The sequence below is a fragment of the Agrilus planipennis genome, unplaced genomic scaffold (assembly GCF_000699045.2).
Source record: "Agrilus planipennis isolate EAB-ADULT unplaced genomic scaffold, Apla_2.0 scaffold38, whole genome shotgun sequence".
Taxonomy (NCBI): Eukaryota; Metazoa; Arthropoda; class Insecta; order Coleoptera; family Buprestidae; genus Agrilus; species Agrilus planipennis.
Window position 1 is genome coordinate 1,061,979 of NW_020438882.1, and position 18,792 is coordinate 1,080,770.

Here is an 18,792-nt window from a genome sequence, read left to right on the forward strand (position 1 = left end):
TCTTATATCTTGCACGAAGAACAGACAATAATCCCATTCTGTACATAACATAGCCTAAATTGGAAGCTCTGAAAAATTATAAAGCAATCAACGAAATTCCTATTTGACATGGTTTAATATAATATATTTTTCATTTTAATATTATTCACATATTTTGCTGCAGTGTTCTTAACCTCACTTTTAAGAATAAGTACAAAGAAGTATATAATTGAGCTTACTTGTCTCGAAATCCGGCTGTCCCATATTGTATATCTCTTTTAACAGTCTTGGGGTGCATTTCTCTTGCAAAAGCATATACTGTCCTGTATGAACTTGGCATTTTGGTGAGATTTATGGCAGCATATGGCACTGGTGAAAGGGTGAGGAGTGTAATAAGCATATAATAAGCTAATAAGTGGTAAAGTGGTATGGGAATGACTAATAAAAGAAACTCAGACAAGCCCATTACAATTCAATTATCTTAAATTGGCTTTCACTCTTACAATTAATTGATTCACACAAAACGTTTCGGCGTAAGGATTCCGAAAATAATTTTATTTTATATATCTACTTACCTAGGTATTTCGTCTTGTTTTTTTTTTATTGTTTTAAAGTTTTTAAAACCTATACAAGTATAACAAATTAGTTAGTGCATAATAATAGAATTTATTTCAATACGATACAAAAATAGGATGATACCAAATATTTTGCCAAATTTTCCTGAATTTTAAATACAGGTCTTAGAACTTTTCGATAGTATGCAACCAGGTGTATATCTCTGCATGCGGAGTTGCATATCTTGGAAATGTTTCTTTTCTTTAATATTCGAAAACAAAATTTAAAACGTCTTGTATTTTTTTTTTCTTAATAATTTTGGATTTTCCAAAGTGATACATGCAACTATATTTCTTTATATCATGCACAATCAACATTGTTGTATTGCTGAATTTTAATTTTGTTTTCAAAATTTCTGCTGTAATAACAATACGTGTATGTTAATAATTATTTTATTTTGAGTCACAGGATTGATTGTGTATGATAAAATTATGTTATCTTTTTTTACACAACATTAAAATTCATTTCACTCATAACAACCATAATACACTTTGGGATTTTGAGCTAGATTACTAATGTTAATGACGAAATTAATTGATCAAAAGATAAAAAGATTTTTAAAATGGGGTTTAAAAATGTACCCGGTAATTTGTTACTATACTAACGCTGATACTATTCCCTGATGCCTCACTACAACTTTAATGCATTTTGGTTTTTTAGTTTGTTTAGTGGGAATTAATTTGTTAAAAATTAAAAACATTCTTAAAAGTTTACCCTGGCAATTTTTAACAACAAAATCCTTTTTATTGACGTTTCGCAACATCTTTAGTACATTTTAGGACCTTCAGCTTGATTAATACCGACTAAATTAATTTAAAAATAAAAACGCTTTATATTTGAAAGTGCACCCTGGTAATTTCTAACACAATTCTGTTTAATGATGCTTTACAACAAGTATAATAGATTTTGGTTCTTCAGCTCGTTTAATATGGAAGAAATTAATTAGCATTGCCCATACAACTGCAAATACAAGGAAATTTTGGATAAAATCATCGAGTGAGGAGGCATCGGGAACCTCTACTGCTGTAGTTACATATACATTAAAACATGACGAAAAGCATTGCTTAATTTGTTACAGTTTAACAGATTTATATTTATTTTTAAAAAATCTACAGTATTTAGCAAAAAAAAAGGATTTTGAAAACTCACCAAATAATTTAGTTTACCAGTTCCAATACCTGCATCATTGTAGAGTTCAATATTCATACAATCTTTCAGCCTTTCTTGGAAGAATTTTATCTTTTTAGCACCTACTCCATTTGCACCGTCGTAAAATAATCGATTGACGTAATTCCCATTTTCACAGTTTTCGCCCCTGAGTTTCTTGAAAGCAGTCACTAGTTTCTTGTAGTACCCCTCTTCTGTGGCTGTGCCATATTCTTCATGAGAGTTTCTACAAGCTACAATATAATGTAGCTGAGGTGTTGTAACAATACCGAAGTCCACAGGCTTTCCTGACAGTGCCAAAATGCCATCCATAAGAGATTTTGCTAAACTAGGACNTAAATTAAGAATGTTGTGTGATAATTCACACATAACTTGTCATAAAAATTATTCTACAGTTGCTCACGTATACTTGCATAATATATATTACAAATATAATGTATAAATGGACTTGCTTATAATTATAAAAAAATTGTTGTACTGAATTGAATACTCACCAAAACTTTATAATCGTTAGTCTTAGTTTTTAATCACTTTCTTTTCTAAGAGAGGAATGTTAAAAAATTATACCTTACTTAGGAATAAGGCAACAATCGAAGATAGCAAAGTGATGAAGAAAGAGGAATGTATGCTAACACTTGCTGCATAACAGTCGACAATTCTTCTGGCTTTCATGAAATTTTCACCCAAATATACAGAATAATAACGTTGATCTGGAGGAATGATCATCAGTTGCTGAGTGGCGTCTTGAAAAATTAAATCACTGAACGGTGGTGGTGATGAAAACATGCTAAAACTGAACAAAAATGCCCTTTATCACTTATGGAAATTTAGGAACTATAAAATGTAAAAAAGAGCAATATAATAAAAAATTAATAGCAAGAAAACATCTATCGTCTTAATCATTAACCAAACAAATTGACAAATTACATTCAAACATACATATAGGATATTCTTAAAGATACTTTTTTAACGGTTTTTGCGATAGTTGATTTATTAATTATATACCTGAATTCGTCAGCGTTCTTTCTACCATATAAAGTCTGTGCATAGCCAAAAAGATTGATGTAGGCATTGATTTGAGTTTCGTTATAAGAATAACCACCTCTTGTCACAATGGCATTAGCTTTAACTTTTCCCATATTACAAGTAGCGTAATTTTGTACTTCTGCTCGAGTTCCTATCAACAAATATGAGCTTTTATAATTACATACAACAATAATATTATAAATAATTATAAATAGACAAAGTTACCATCAGGACACAGTAATTCAAAATCATCCATGAGTGCATCTCGAGCCCACCATTCTTTTCGTTTTCCACCTGTGTTTTCCATGACGGTTGTATGTTTGACAAAGGCAACATGACCTCCACCTTCTACAAGGCACCTAAACGCCCCTGTGTGTCCGTAGTAATCGTCCGAGGCATCTCTTCTGCAGTACCTGAAACATAAAACCTTAAATTATTATTGTTTATTTCTAAATCCAAGTATCTTACCGCTATTCGTAAAATTTTTCAACTTATTTTAATAAGATATAAATTACATAAAATGTGTTCTTTTACCTGAAACTGCTACCGTGACACAAATCACATAAATTATCGTAAGGCACTCCTGTGTTGTATTCTGTACTTAAGGCACCAGGAACACAGCTTTTCGTAAAATATTCTGCTGCAGCACGGATGCTATTACAACCGTAAGGACGAATCCAAGAATTACTGATAAGAAAAGCTAGGGGTATTACCCAACCAGCAGCAGTGTTAATTCCACCATGACACGTATACTTCCCTAATAATAATGCAAAATAGTCAATCATTGCAGCGATACAAATAATGTTAAATTAATACTTTCAAACTTTCTACAATAATAGATTTATATGATAAAAAGTGCAATAATTAATTTGGGTTACTTGACTTGTGTGTGTTTAATAACAAAAGTCTTCATTATTAGTTATTCAGTAATAATAATATATTTATTTTACCTTTTAAGTAGGTCATTTCAGTATCAGGATCAGCTTCTTTAGCAACAGCAACAACGTAATAGTACGGCTCGCCCAAATTGTAAACTTCGCTTATGAAAGGCACTAATTCATAATTAAGACCAGCAGTATAAACATCACTTGCATCTAGAACAGTTACGTCCGCCGCGCCCGATTTTATAGCTTCCATGCAATGAATTTGCGAATGTCCCTTTTCACAACGCATCTCCGGTTTTACAAGTTGAGCTTTTAATGCAACCTGAAAATTTTTGTTTAATTACAAAATAGTTACTCCTACGTAATTATGTTTTTTGTACTTACTCTCATTTTAACGCATTTTTCGAATTCTGCATCGGATGTGACGCAAAGTGTCATATGATCAACTGGACAACTCCGGACACCATAAATGAGATTTAACGAGTTTTCCAGAAAACCGGAATAACTTTGCTGATTTTCCGAAAGCGATACAAAGTTGCGTGTATAATCCTAACAATAAAAGAGACAAAATTAAATGCTTTTTGAAAGTTTATGAGAATATGTTTAATTAGAGAAACTTTAGGTAACTAAATAACAGAATCATAAAAAAATAATAAAAAAAAAACTTTAAGGATGTGTCATTTTCTTACCTGAAAAATTAGATTTTTACGTGAACCATATAATTCTGAACCAAACAAATCAAAACTTTCATATGTGGTGTTACTGTCATCAGGACCGCTGGTGGTTTCTTCAAAGGATGAAATGCGCTTTGGTGGTAAACCATATGGATCAATGCGCACACCATATTCGTTTCTATTAATATTACTAGGATCGATGTAAGGATCATCGTTATTGGCTGACTGACGCTTGAAACGTGGTTGACTGCTATTATACGGACTGTAGGGGTAGTACGGATTAAACGCATTTGGGGTGTATTGGTTGTTTTGTGTAGGATTGTACTGATTGCCTTGAGTAGGACTGTACTGATTGTTTTGATTTGGATTATACTGATTGTTTGTTGTAAAACCCCGTTGCGTTGTTGGTTTTACAGTAGTAAATTTTTCAGAGATCTTTTGAAGGAATTTTTGGTAAAGTTTACGATCTTCATAAGAAGCGGCAGAAGTCGTCACTATGGCGTTAGAAGGTGCTTTGCCCCAATTACATTCTTTAAAATTATCAACAGGTGCTCGACTCCCATCACGACACAGAAGTTCAAATGAATTCTTGCTCAGACCAGCTATAAGTAAACAAAAAATATTAGACTTTAAAAGGAGGTTTTTAATACAGAACAATAATTAGCGATACTTCTATATCTCTTTCTTTGCACAAAAGAAGATAAATTTAAGGATCAACATAAAATCAGAAAAATGTATTGCTTAAATTTTGTTTTTGTTATAAATAAAGAATAAACCGACTTATTCATTTATTTACTGTTAAAAGTGTAAAACAGAATGAACAGATGATCACAAACACAATGCTAGTGTAATTAAAGACGATAAAAATGTTAACAGACTGATTGTGTTTACTTAACATAGTTTAATTCCCATTCATAATTTAACCATATTTTTGAAAGCATATTGAATTGTGTAAACATCAAACATCTGCTTCATTTAACAAGACTGAAAGAAAATGTTGTGATAATTATCTTAAATTTTGAGAAATATTAGAAAAAAAAAAAGAAAATATATATGTTCCAATATTTTCATTTCCTAGGTTTATAACACGAAATTTTTTTCTTAAATGATTTCTGTTTTTAGAATTATAACAGTTCATATAATACGAATTATTTTCTTTTAAAATTGTTATACTAAAGTTTGTTAAGTGTGTTTAACTGAAAATTTTAAAAAAGTAAATTAGAAATACAATCCCTGTGAATATTAAAAAAAATCCATTGATTTTGCATTTCACTTGCTTAATATTTTAAGTAAAAATATGGTAAGATTCATAAGTGAACTACACTTCTGTTAAAAAGAAAACTTACGATATTCATCACTGTCTGCTAACTGAAGAACAGTTGTCTGTTTTAAAAAGGCAACTTCACCATTTTCAACCAAGCATCTGAAAGCTCCTTCATAACCTGCATAAGGATCTCCTTCTGTACACCTTTCACCTGGTACTTTACCAATACATAGGACACACAACTTGTCAGAATTGTCTCCGAGTGGATTGTAATTATCTGAGAGAGCTTTTACAGCACATGAGGGCCCAAAAAAGTTTGTTACACTCTTCACATGATTGTTGCAGTCAACTACTTCTAGTCCACCTTCTCTAAGAAGCTACAAATCAACAATTTATGAAAGAAATTAGAATTATAACACAACAAAATATAAACTATTTTTATTATAATTCTGATATAAATACTAACAACTACGAATGTGTGAATGGGTTTTATGACAGTGAATTTGTAAAGCACTTTGAATTGTGAAATTTTTTATAACAAAGTCTTCAACATTAACTATAGGATCATTTATTTCATAATTTTCTTACAACATAAACTGGAGTAATCCATCCTGAGAAGCTTCCAACACCAGCAAAACATGCTTTTTTGCCTCTTAAACCAGATATACTTGCTACATCAGGTAGACTACCCTTTTTTATAACAGCAACTGAATAATCCCACTTGTTATTAGGGCCATATCCTTCCTGACTGATTGGCACTAAACTGTGAAAGCGTCCTGCTTCAAAAACTTCTCCAGCATCCAAGGAAGTTAAAGTGGCTTTCTCTTGATCTATCCATTCCATGCATTCTTCTTTATTAATAGCCTTTGGACAAATTTATAGTTAAAGCATATTGTCATGTTGAATTTAAGAAAATACTTACCAATGAGCATTTTAAACTAATAACATCATAACCTACAGTTATTATGTTAGTATGCAGCATTTTAGATAGAACTGTACATTTATAAAATTCTTCTTTATTTACTACACACCATGTAATTGTGCGATTTTTGCCATAAGGTGTGGGAGCTCTCTCCCATACTTGTTGTACTAAAATCAAAAATAATACTGAATATTTAAAGTTTTCATGGAATCAAATACACAGGTTATTAAATTTATATAAATCAGTAAATCAAAACTGCTGTGATCACTTACCACTAAATTTTGTATGATACAACGTTCTTTTTTGTTAATAAATGTTATTTTGCTTTTATAAATAATATTTTTGTAAAAACTCCACCTAATGTTAATTTATTAATGATATAAACATAACCACAAATACAGCTACTCACCTGTTACCAAATGTAAAAATGATAAAAATAATCCGAAGACTGGATAAAAGATGCGATAAAATTCCATTGTAATTGTTACAGAAAATTATAAACACATAAATTTAAAAATAACAAGACAAACATTCTTTTTAAACTACCTCAACAACCTGTGTTTCATTCTGAACTGTGATTAATCAAACGTTAATAAACAAATTATTTTTTATTTTTGTCTTTCCTAAATGTTTTCATGATAAGTAGAAAAAGAAAGAAAATAAGGTGTGGAAAAGGCAGGTAAATTTACAACCTGTCCTTTTAACGTACGCAAAGTTTGCTAAAGTTGTTGAAAGATGTCACGTGCATTCAGTTTTCTTAAAAATTCTTGTACTTGACCTATCTAATAAAAATTTGAATTGCTTTATTTCATTATTATATTTTATTACCTGGTGCTTGATGGGTATTTGTAAATGTTGTTTTTTATTACTATTTGGCAAAACTTTATATTCTAAATGACAATATCCTGGTAGAAATTTTGTGAAAAAATAAATAAGAATCAGAAAAATGTCATTTTAAAAAATTATTTGCAAATCGAAGTTGAAAAGTAGTTGTCAAAATTGGTAAAACGATGCGTTGGTATTTTTATATATTTTCACAGTAAAATTTGTTAGAAAAATAATTATCAGCTCCCAAAGTGTTCAAAAAATGACGGACACTAATAAAAGCTCCAGAAAGAAATCATCTAAATCGCAGGTATATAAATTAAATTAGGCGCTAAAACTTAAAATAGTTTTCGATAAAGCAATTGTTTAGTCTGCAGATACTAATAAAATATTGAAATTCATGGGATACTCTATTGGGAAAATAATTGGTGTGGGAACGTATAGTAAAGTTTGTTTAGCGCAATTTACTTCAAAAGAAAAATCTGAAAAAATGGCATGTAAAAAAATTAACAAAATTATTGCTGGGGAAGATTTTATGAAAAAATTTTTACCAAGAGAAATAAGGTACTTTAAAAATGCACAAATTTAATTAATCTACACTAGTAATTTCTATTTTGTTAGTATATTACAAAAAATTGATCATCCTCACATAATTAAAGTTCATAATGTATTTGAGATAAAAGAAGTAATTTTTATATTTATGGATTATTGTGAACATGGTGATATGCTAGAATATATAAGAAAACATGGACCATTATCAGAAGAAAAAGCAAAATTTTACTTTAGGTAAATAGCTAAAGTATTCCGATATTATTTTTAATTATGTATAACAATTTACCCTCTTCGTCTAAATTATTGCGCTGATTAAAAGCAAAATAAAATGTGTTTAAGTAATTGCAAAATAATTTTTTTATTGTGAAAAGCACCTTAACTGTATTTGTAGACAACTGATTAGTGCAGTGGAGTATCTTCACAGTTTGCATATAGCACACAGGGATTTAAAATGTGAAAATGTACTTTTATTTACCAAAAAGCATATAAAATTAGCAGATTTTGGTTTTGCGCGGTACTGTGATTCTCAAAATGGTACCGATATGTCAAAAACATTTTGTGGATCTGCTGCTTACGCTGCTCCCGAAATTTTACAGGTAGATACTCATTTTTTGCTAAAGTTTATTCCAACTTTTTACTTACTTACTCTTTTGTCCTAATTTTCCTTCGCGTTTTAGGGGATACCTTATGATCCCAAAATGTATGATATTTGGGCTCTAGGTTGTATACTTTATGTACTGGTCACTGCATCGATGCCTTTCGATGACAGCGATATAAAAAAAATGATCAAAACTCAAATAAATTGTGACATCCTTTTAGTCGGTTTTTCTTTATGGAAAAATAATAGTTCTCAGTTAAGGATACTACTGGGGTGAATGTAGTAGAAAATCATTAAACAATTTCGAAATTACAACTACTAATCTATTTTAGGCGATTATTACAGCCCGAGGTTGAAAAAAGGGCTACCATTAACGAAGTAGTTCGTAGTTCGTGGCTGAAACAGAAAAAAAGTTCTTCATCTTCTGAAGATGAGTACTTGGATATAATAAATAATTGAAATAAATAAAGATGATAAATTAGACGATTGTTTTCTTTTATTTTTTCCAAGTGTAGATAGATCAACAATTTTAATCTTTAATTCAAATTAAATAAAGATAATTAATGTAGCTTTTTGTTCTTTTCCCTTTTGGGAAGATATGCTTTTTACTTTTTTCTGATACACATATATTTTCATTTCAATAAGTATGGAAATAGAAGGGACTTAAAATATGGCACCTAAAATTTAAAAAAAGAATATTGACTTCCTTGTTCCTCAGTAAAATTTTTGCAAGTTTGCCATATGTAGGTTTTGTTATACAAGGGTCAATTGGTTCCGTTTTTCTTATAGAGGGATGTAATCCTAAAGATGATGGGTGAACAGGTTTGTCTTTTGTTTCTTTTTTTTGAGAAGACAATTTATTTGAGCAGATAGTTCAATAGAAAATTGGGCACCTATGCTACAAAAAGACAGGCAGATATTAGGTAGAGTTAAAATATCGTCAACAACTTACATTTTATTTTAAATTAACTTAAACACAGCATCGGTGCAAAATATTAAAGACTTCTTATTCCAACACGACCAAACACATAATTGATATTAATAATCCAGTACTTGTTTCATTTTTCTAAACACACCTGTATATAATAAAATCTTATGTATATACAGTAAGTTATATAAGTACAAACCACTACTACAGACTCTAAAGCTTACAAATACAATTTATTATTCTACAAATACCTACTTTAACATGATTTTAATTTTAATGTCTAATATAATTATTATTTGTTTATTAACAAGGGTTTTACACATAATATATCAAACTTACTACATAATACTATAATGCAACTAGCAAAAATTGATTTTTGCAACTTATAACTCATACATAATTAAAAGAAGCCTTCAAGATATGCTTATATTTTTATATACGATGATGCTCTAATTAAGTTAAATAATAGGGTAGAGAAAGGTACATGTATAAAAAATCAATTAGATAAGATGCAAATAGGCGATTAAGCTCGTATTTAGGCACCTTTGAAACTTGCATGTGAACAATTTTGCAATTCAGCTAGTTTTCTCTTAAAAATTGCATAATGATGCATTTAGAATAGAAATTTTCTACGAAAAGTACCTACGTACAAACTTACTACAAATATCTTTTGTATCAGGGTCATTGTTTAAATTATTTCTTTACTTACTACCCCCATAGGACTTTTAGGGATCGTCCATTTGGGTCCCTCCCCTCCCCTTCGTCACGCTAAGCCACACGTTCAGCTACCCCCCTAACAAATATTATGGTATAAAAGCTAGTGCAACCTCCCTCCCTATAAACGTTTTCTTATGATTAAAAATAGTAATGAGAATGACTTTTTATCCTAATAAAAATTTTAAGAACTGCTGAGTTAAGACAAAGATTAAAACTGCGAACGTCACATTTCCTTAGATCTCACCTCTCCCCCTGTCATATTTTGTCACTCCAAGCAGTACCTTACCATCTCCCTTGTTTGAGAACGTATTTTATGAACATTCCCCTACTGATTAAACCCCGATTAAAAGTACGTCTTTGGTATGACGAAATTTTTGTACTTTGGTTTATGTTTATCCGAAACACGCTGTTGCAAGGTTGTTCACGATCACAGTTGAAGAAGAAGCAAATAGGGGCAAATATATGATTTAAACATCTACATTCTACAGGAATGTGGCCACGACGAAATTCACTAAATTTCATAAATACGTACAAAAAAGAACAATAAATAAATAACTAATTACTTAGTAATACTTTAACGGTAATGGAGCTCCTATTTGATTCGAAAATGGTTTCAAAGGCGCGCTTAAAAATTCCTCCTAGAACGAACGATGGCAGCGAAGTTTGTATTATCAATAATATTATCTATATTGTCTATTGTTAAATGTGTAGAAATGACGAAAGAGTTGTGGCCATGATGATGAAAACGAAGGAGGAGACACCGGTCTTCCCTTTATAAGAAAACGTCATGGTATCTCTGTATTGAGCAACAACAGGAATTAATGATTGGTCAAACGGAGTTATCGTCCGTAGGCACGGTGACGACGGTATCGGACGATTGGGATGCTGTGTCCAAGACACGAGAACGAAGACCATGTTTGCATAATAATGCAATGTCTCCAGGGTCTCTGTTCTTGGTTTCGGGCAAGTAGATTCTAATTGATAAACAATTTAAGTTTTGTAACACGAAACTCAACGAATAAATAAACTCTACTTTACTAAAAATGTTAATTTATGTATGAAATATTAATCTGAAATTTCATTTTTGAATTTTTTTTTTACCCACTACACGCTACCTCAAATTAATGATGGAAAAATTGTTGCTGTTGTCACATCCCCGCCGGGAATCGAACCCGGGACCTTTGGCTTTACACACCAATGTTCTGGTTGGTTCAAAATGAATTTTCAGATTAATATTTCATATTAAACTAACTCACTTCTAAAAGTTGTCTAAATTGCTTTATGTAGTGTATACTAAATTAATATTTATTAGTAAATAATAAATGCTTCCCTAACTTAACCTTCGTTGTAAAAGCACCTAAGAAAAGCGAATTGTTTTGTGACTTACCTTATAAACACAAACAGAGCTAATGTAATAAGGGCAAAGATCAAAAAGGATCCTGGTCCTATAGCAGTTTGAAGACTGGGGAAAGACATGCCGACGATAAAGTTGCCTCCCCAATTTGCCATGCTCCCTAACGCCATAGCACTTGGTCGGGGTCCAACTTCGAAAAGTTCGGATCCAATAAAATACGGGATGGGACCCAATCCAACACCGTAAAACAGTACAAAACTAAGAACTGCTAGTATACATAAATATGGCATCCAAGAGAATAAGTCCTGAAAATATAAGTAATTTTTAATATACGTTTGTAAGGACCTTTAAAGAAAAAAACATTTTTGCTAGTATTGGGAGCAAATTTAGTCCCTTTATGTTATGATAACTAATCGAAATAAGGGACCATTCAAGTATTACGTAAGCAAAATTATATCAATTTTTAACCCCATCCCCCTCGTCCACAAGAGTATGCAAAGTCCTTATTCCCTCCCTATGCTTACTTAAACAATGGTATATATTCTTTCTTTTTGTTCAAGTAAGAATCGATCAAATTTTGCATAAAAATCAAAAAAAGTAAATAAATAAATATTACTGACGTAATCACCATCCAGACCTTTCGCCCCCATGTCATCAAAATTAAGCAATAAAACAAAGATCCCTCCATCTCCCTTGGCTCTTTAGTAATATTTAAATGACCCCTAAATTATGAAATTACTAAGTATTTATTTGAAATTATTTTCCTAATTATTATGGGTTCATCAATTACGAACTAAATATTGGAAAGGGAAACTCTTTAAATAAACGTTATTAGGAATTGGTTATGTACTTTTTAAAATATACATAATTATTTTTTCTACTGGCTTTTTATTCAGTAATAGAAATCAACCAATGTTGACCTGATTTATTCCTCAAACGTTTTATAAGCAAAGTTCCTTATTAATTTTTATTATTTTGTTCTCGTTAAGGATCGAGTAAATAAATTTTAAATATAACCTGTCACATATTTCTTTTACGCATGTTTTAGTTAGTGGTTTTAATCAGTTTATTCAAAACAATTTCAAAATTTTTAGTACATTAAAAAAAAAACGTTTTTTAACAGTTTAAATACTTTTTGAAAATATTTAAATATTTATTTCCAATAAAATTTACAAAACTCTCTGTTGGTGCGAGTTACTGGTGACTATTTTGAATTGATTTGGGAGATAAGGAAGAAACGTCTTTGTTCATATCTTTTTTTGTTAAATTATGGGGTTAGAAATACAAAACAAAACATTGAAAATATTACAAAGTAATACTTACGATGTACGTTATTGTTAGTCCTAAGATTAAAAGGCAAAAGGAGGCAGTAAAGCAGCTCAGCTGAAGAACAGAACGCCTGTTGCATTTGGCCATTAAAGGAATAGATATGATAGCCATAAGCAGATTGATAGAACCAGCTCCAATCGATGCTAATTGACTATTTAATTCGTCTAATCCTGCAGTCTTGAAAATTGACACAGAGTAGTAAAATACCTGAAACACCAAAATAAATAAATAGCGTAAAAGTAAGATACAAAATATGGGATTAAAATAATTGAAAATAATACCTAAGTATCCACTTACCGCATTTATACCACTAAACTGTTGACCAGCTTGCAAAAACATCACTAATAGTAAAGGTAACAAGAGGCTGGAATCAGTAAGAACCCTAAGGATGTTCCAGACATCATCTTCATCGTCAGTTTGTTGAGAAGCGAGTTGCATCTCTTGAATTTCGTCAGTCAATAACTTTTCGGGAACACCCCTAATTTTAACGAGCTGTCGGAAAGCTTGCTCTGGCTGCTTTTTCACAAATAGCAAATATTTCGGACTCTCAGGCAAAAACGGTATCGCCACTGCTGATAAAACTACTGAAATTGTATAAAATCCTAATAGATAAGGCCAGAATTCTTCAGTTCCTGAAATAGAAAACACGAATTTAAATTTTACATCCTACTCTATCTTTTGACCAAAATAAATCCAATGAAAAATATTTCAAAATTAGTTTTTATAAATGTAATTTGTGTCTTTCTCACCTAGTATTTGTCTTAGAGATATTATTTGTCCCAAGAATATCCCGCAGTTTATACCAAGAGGGCACAAGACTCCCATGGATCCTCGTAATTCTAATGGGGCTAATTCAGTCAAGTACATGGGAATTGTACATGTTACCAGTCCTAAAATTATTTCGTATAATGCGATAAAAAATAAAAACTCTTTTTTACTAATATATAGATACATATAACTCATAATTAGAAGTAATTTATGGCTAAATTTAATAATTTTAACAATTCTCGACATTGCTGATGTCGTTTGAAATAGGATATTTTATCATTTTCATATTAGTATACTTTCACCTGTCCTTACGAAGGTTAATCTGTTATTTATTATTATTCGGATTAAATTAAATTAAATCTACTGATTGCAGGTACAAAATTTATTATGTAAATTCAACGTATGTTTATCCTTTTATTATAAAAATAGCAAAATTTTCCGTAACGTTGAAATTATTATAATATTTTCACAAAATACAATTACGTTATGCATAGTGGAAATCCCATGTTGTCAATTTATTTTGCATTTTAATTTTCATATAAATACAAAAGGTAAATCAACGAAAATAGCAACTTGTATCTGCCAAAATTTTCAGGATTATTAATATGGATAAATATTATAACTAAAGGATTGTGATTTATATAAAAATGAATGACTACATCATAGGACTTTAATACGCTTTATGAACCTTGCCCTTTGTTGTTGGAGGCTGTAGATTGTAAAATAATATTGAAAATACAGATTGAATTTCATCAAACTCATATTACAAAAATCCCTAGGCCTTACCAGCTGCAAGACCAGCAAGAAGCCTTCCAGCAATAAGAGTCTCGACGGAATTAGATACTTGAGTGATCATAAAAAGTACTCCAGCGACCATTAACAAGACAGTACTTGCGACAATCGCACCCTTTCGTCCAACATTGTCCGCTAACCAAGAACCGGTTAATGATCCAATTGATCCACCAACTAGAAAGATGGACACAATCGCTGACCACAAGAATTCCATTTGGGCGTCCGATAAAACGGCGCCATACCTCGTATACATGCTTTCATTGCAGAAATTTTTTATTATCTAAAACACACACGAAATCGACCACTTAAGTATTGAAAACATTCCTAAATACCTGCCTAAAAATTTTGAGTGGTTAGTGGTATGCAATATTGTTTGCCTTGTACGGATATTTAAACAGTTAGACAACGAATCAATTAAAATCAGTAAAATTATATCCGCACAAAGCAACCATACTCAACCAGCATCTAATACAGCTAATAATTTTAATGGTAGTCAATATTCAGTTCTTTTTTTTTTTAACGACATACATACATAAAGATGTCATGAAATTCTAATAAGTTTTCACAAGCACTATTGCCACAACTTGCTAACTATCACATTGCACCCTTAACAGTAACATTTATTAATTGACACTTCATAGTATCACAATATCACCCAATACCATTTAACGATACATAAAGTCAAGCAACTGAAACATTAGCACTTGGCACTTATTGTTTATATTTAAGGAAATTTTTTTACACATCACTTCACATTTTTTATTGTTTATTAAGTTTTATTTTAGAACACTATTCGTATTCCACTATTCTGTCTTGAGCTTCTGATTTGTTCCTTATTGTAAGATCGGTTTAAAAATACATAGTAACAAATTTCGAAGAAGTCCACATGAGTATTGTTTGAGGTTTTTTTTTTGTTTCACTTTAAAATTATTACAGCTGTTTTGATATACATAATAGGAAAATATTTCGATTTGAAATCCTGTCGCAATCTTTTCGAATCCTGGATGCTGAATAATCCGATTTAATGAAAGCGTTTTCCACTGGGGAATTATTTTCTTAATCAGCACAAACAAAAATTATCACGTGAACAACACGAATTGTTAACACAGCAAAAGTGTTTAGGTCAACACTGTGTTAAAAGAAAACAAAGAAGAAAACATTCAACCCTTATGAACTCATCACGAGTTAACACAAACGTTACCAAGGTAATCAATAAGACAAAAAAACTGATAAAATCAAGAACAAAACAATCCAACGATGTACAGGCAGTCGGTTTTTGACCAAAGTCAAGAAGTAATGAATGAAATGCTTTCCAAAAATTCATCTTCATTCATTTTAATTAAGTACTGACTCAAAATAATACTAGTGGTGATCACAACAAAATTTCTGGTGGACAAAAACAATAAGTATTAGGTACTTAAGTAAAATGAAGAAGTTAATTTTCTTTCATGCAATACGGGAAAGCGAAAAAAAGAATCTTTCTCTGCCTGCTTCGTCCTACTTACATCAGCGGGAGCATTAACTACGCCAATATTATATCCCACAGGTAGGGATGAACCAAAAGTGGTGGTTATTCCCGCTAATATTAATAATTTTGTCCACCCCTTTTTTTCCTCTTTATGAGGCTCATCCTGAAAATAAAACATTGTAGCCCACTTAGGCAAGCATTGTTTTAAAGTTAAAAATAAATAAAAGGAAAAAGGAGAAAAATTCAAATTGGAAAAAAACACATTCCTGAAAGAAAGTTAATTGTTATTATTATAAATTGGAAAATGCATAAATATTTATCACATTCGAAGCACACAAATAAGATTTACAGCATTATTAATGATTCCTACGTTAACAGGATTCTCGCATGAATCGATCAGGTACAATTTTAGATATAATTTAAAATTAAGGGATATTTCACGCCACATTTGTAAAAAAATGTTCTAAAAATGATTCTTCTTTATATTAAATCGGATTTTAATATTATTTTCTAGGATATACTGAGATGTGGCAATTTTTGTTAAGTAAATAAAATACCTTAAACTTTTTAAAAACAATAGCTTGCAGTTTTTTTATCATACAATAATCCAGGTGTTCATCACACACGCATTAATGTAAGTTTTGCCATCATACAATTGTTTTATAATTCTTTGGCAAGTGAATTTAAATTTATCTATTGTTCTTTAAAACATCTGCAGTTAACAATTTAACATAAATAAAAGATAATGATACATATGTAAAATGCAGGTGATCCTTTACAACGTTCTTTAACGTACTACTTTTATTACTTCAATAAGGTAACAAAGCAGAGAGAAAAACGTAAAGAATTTACACTCGCTCGTCAAATTCAGTTATTATTATTGGAAATCTCATTGGAAACCAAACAAAACACGATTCCACGTAATTATTATAATACCTACGTTGAAAATGTTAATTTCTTTTAAACATTCAGCGCTATGTACGTGCAAATTAGTATGCATTTTCCAAGATTAAAAATGACAACATTCAGAAATTAAAAAGAACGACAAATTGCATAAAAATAGCACGTGTTAAAAAACTGAAAAAAAAAAGAATTAGAATGAACTGTTTTTTTTTCTCTGGACTTGCTGTAATTGAAAGTATTATGGATTAATAAAAAATGAAGAAACAAAAGTTTAGGGATTGCTGTGAAAAGAAATATTGGTTGCCAATCAATATGTGATCAATAAGTTTTTTGATTTGAACAATTTGATGGCAAAAGAATGTAAATAGTAGACTTATAAAAAATAAAAATATTATTAAAGCAGGAACAATTATCATTCAATCAACGATTTGTATTAAAAATACAGACTTTATATTTTTTAATCTTAAATATGGTTGGTATTCCCTAAAACAACTACGTAAATTAAAATGCGCTCATCACTTTAAAAAGGTACATATGGTTTCGAAACTGGTATTTTATAAATCTACTGTTAACAACTTCTAATTTTCAAACACGTTCTCAGTTAGAATAAGACATTGTGTAGATTCAAAATATGAAAATAGAGACAAGTAACATCACATTGTAGTAGTAGTACAAAAAATATTTCACGATTAGTAACCGTTTATTAAGTTTTATTCAAGTGAATATTTTTCTTTACTAATCCTAAGTAGCAAAAGCTTTGGTTATTTTATAATAGTGCATGTGTTAGCTAGCGTGACATAAGCTATGAAACATTACAAAAAGCGATTTCCAATAAAACAAAAGTATTTCCAACAAATCAATTTTGTAAAGTTGCAACTAGGATAAGAACTAAAAAACTTTAAAAAAGTAAAATAAGAACAAATTTAGGCGACAGGATTTTAATGTCCACCCAACACAAAATTCTTGCGACATCCCAACTATTTGCAAAAGAAAACTAAAACACCCGATCACAACTATTTTCATCCCTCTACGAACTAAACGTCGTCCTTCGTTGATCGTTATTATCCTTTAGGCAGTAAATTAACTTAGAAGAGTTTAAATAGACATGATTCGTACCGTTTTGAAGAAATAAAAATTTTTTGATTGAAACCATTCGAAAATCGTGAGCTTCATAGTAGCCCGCGGATGGCTATTGATCAACTAGATCGATTAACAGTCGATTGACAACTAGTGGTTTGATGGAAATGCGAAACGGTCACACTGAGTATAACAACTAATAACAGAACTACACAACCTCTTCGGCCGAAGGCAAACCACATGAATCTGGAAGAACCGAAAGAGGTGGTTCATTTAAACCTCGTGGTGGACATATAGTGACTCATCGATTGTAATTTTGAAATTATTTTATACTATCGATCCGATATACTCGGTTCTTGCTATCCTTGTCGAGCATCAAAGAAAAGGAAATTTATTGTTTGGAAATTTCAAAATGTCCAAATTAAGTGCCAAATTATTCACAAGGACTATCAAAGGATGACGATAAGGAGGAATACGTTTTGGTTCTGTTATTCTGAATGAAGATGCCTAAAATTAGAATTTTGGTTAGGAATTAAAGATGGCATCAAGAAAATTTCAATGAAGCTTTTGGTAGTTTGCATTAAAGTTGTAAAAACTGTGATATTCTTTATACCTATTAATTAAATGTAAATAACAGAAAGAAAATGCCTATAAATCTAAAAATTTATTTTTCACGGAAAATAAGGAAATGTGGTGTTTCTATTCGAAATTAAAAAATTGGTTTCGAGAACACCAACGAAAATAAATGAAAAACTTTCGTGTTTATCAACAAACAAAATTTAAATTAACTTTTCCGTTTGCTAGTCAATATGCTAGTAGCATAGCATAGTATAGTAGAAGCTTTTTGAGGAAAATTTGACAATTTCTAGAATTAGAAGTTAGATAAAGGAAAAATATGGGTTAGTATTGCAGCAGTAAAAGTAAAGCGAGGTCTACTAGTATGTATATAC

The 18,792-nt window shown here is 30.6% G+C and overlaps 3 protein-coding genes across 6 annotated transcripts in view; 1 reads left to right on the plus strand and 2 right to left on the minus strand.

Moving 5' to 3' along the window:
* LOC108745251 (melanotransferrin) overlaps window positions 1–7,125 on the minus strand; it is a gene marked incomplete in the record, with an annotated part of 10,867 nt that extends 3,742 nt beyond the window's left edge. Inside the window, 11 exon segments of the mRNA XM_025981576.1 lie at window positions 2,098–2,554; window positions 2,767–2,938; window positions 3,013–3,200; window positions 3,322–3,544; window positions 3,738–3,993; window positions 4,056–4,220; window positions 4,361–4,947; window positions 5,692–5,986; window positions 6,198–6,473; window positions 6,532–6,698; window positions 6,941–7,125. Coding sequence (XP_025837361.1) covers window positions 2,323–2,554; window positions 2,767–2,938; window positions 3,013–3,200; window positions 3,322–3,544; window positions 3,738–3,993; window positions 4,056–4,220; window positions 4,361–4,947; window positions 5,692–5,986; window positions 6,198–6,473; window positions 6,532–6,698; window positions 6,941–7,007 — 2,628 coding nt within the window.
* A 301-nt stretch (window positions 7,126–7,426) lies between these two features.
* On the plus strand, window positions 7,427–8,989 carry LOC108745202 (testis-specific serine/threonine-protein kinase 3-like). Its single transcript, XM_025981578.1, has 6 exons — window positions 7,427–7,666; window positions 7,727–7,920; window positions 7,978–8,142; window positions 8,300–8,504; window positions 8,586–8,779; window positions 8,839–8,989. The coding sequence occupies exons 1-6, from the start codon at window positions 7,619–7,621 to the stop codon at window positions 8,963–8,965; spliced, it is 933 nt and encodes a 310-aa protein (XP_025837363.1). The 5' UTR covers window positions 7,427–7,618; the 3' UTR covers window positions 8,966–8,989.
* Window positions 8,990–9,321: 332 nt separating this feature from the next.
* LOC108745252 (solute carrier family 2, facilitated glucose transporter member 1) overlaps window positions 9,322–18,792 on the minus strand; it is a 14,680-nt gene continuing 5,209 nt past the window's right edge. Inside the window, exons 1-8 of one of the 4 annotated variants that reach the window (XM_018481390.2) lie at window positions 17,882–18,770; window positions 15,900–16,025; window positions 14,389–14,674; window positions 13,584–13,724; window positions 13,132–13,466; window positions 12,829–13,041; window positions 11,539–11,810; window positions 9,322–11,125 (exon numbers count right to left, since the gene is read on the minus strand). In XM_018481390.2, coding sequence (XP_018336892.1) covers window positions 10,981–11,125; window positions 11,539–11,810; window positions 12,829–13,041; window positions 13,132–13,466; window positions 13,584–13,724; window positions 14,389–14,674; window positions 15,900–16,025; window positions 17,882–17,938 — 1,575 coding nt within the window. In that variant the 5' untranslated portion in view covers window positions 17,939–18,770 and the 3' untranslated portion in view covers window positions 9,322–10,980. Of the gene's footprint in view, window positions 11,126–11,538; window positions 11,811–12,828; window positions 13,042–13,131; window positions 13,467–13,583; window positions 13,725–14,388; window positions 14,675–14,922; window positions 16,026–17,881; window positions 18,771–18,792 lie in introns of those variants that run through there. The other 3 variants (XM_025981577.1, XM_018481392.2, XM_018481393.1) reach the window with 3 other exon arrangements.

What these genes read in the sequence shown, in the direction of transcription:
- LOC108745202 (XM_025981578.1), top strand. Translation starts at nt 7,619, where the DNA reads ATGACGGACACTAATAAAAGCTCCAGAAAGAAATCATCTAAATCGCAG. An exon ending in AGAAATCATCTAAATCGCAG is followed by an intron (nt 7,667 to 7,726) that starts GTATATAAATTA and finishes GCAATTGTTTAG; the next exon opens with TCTGCAGATACTAATAAAAT. An exon ending in CTGCTCCCGAAATTTTACAG is followed by an intron (nt 8,505 to 8,585) that starts GTAGATACTCAT and finishes TTCGCGTTTTAG; the next exon opens with GGGATACCTTATGATCCCAA.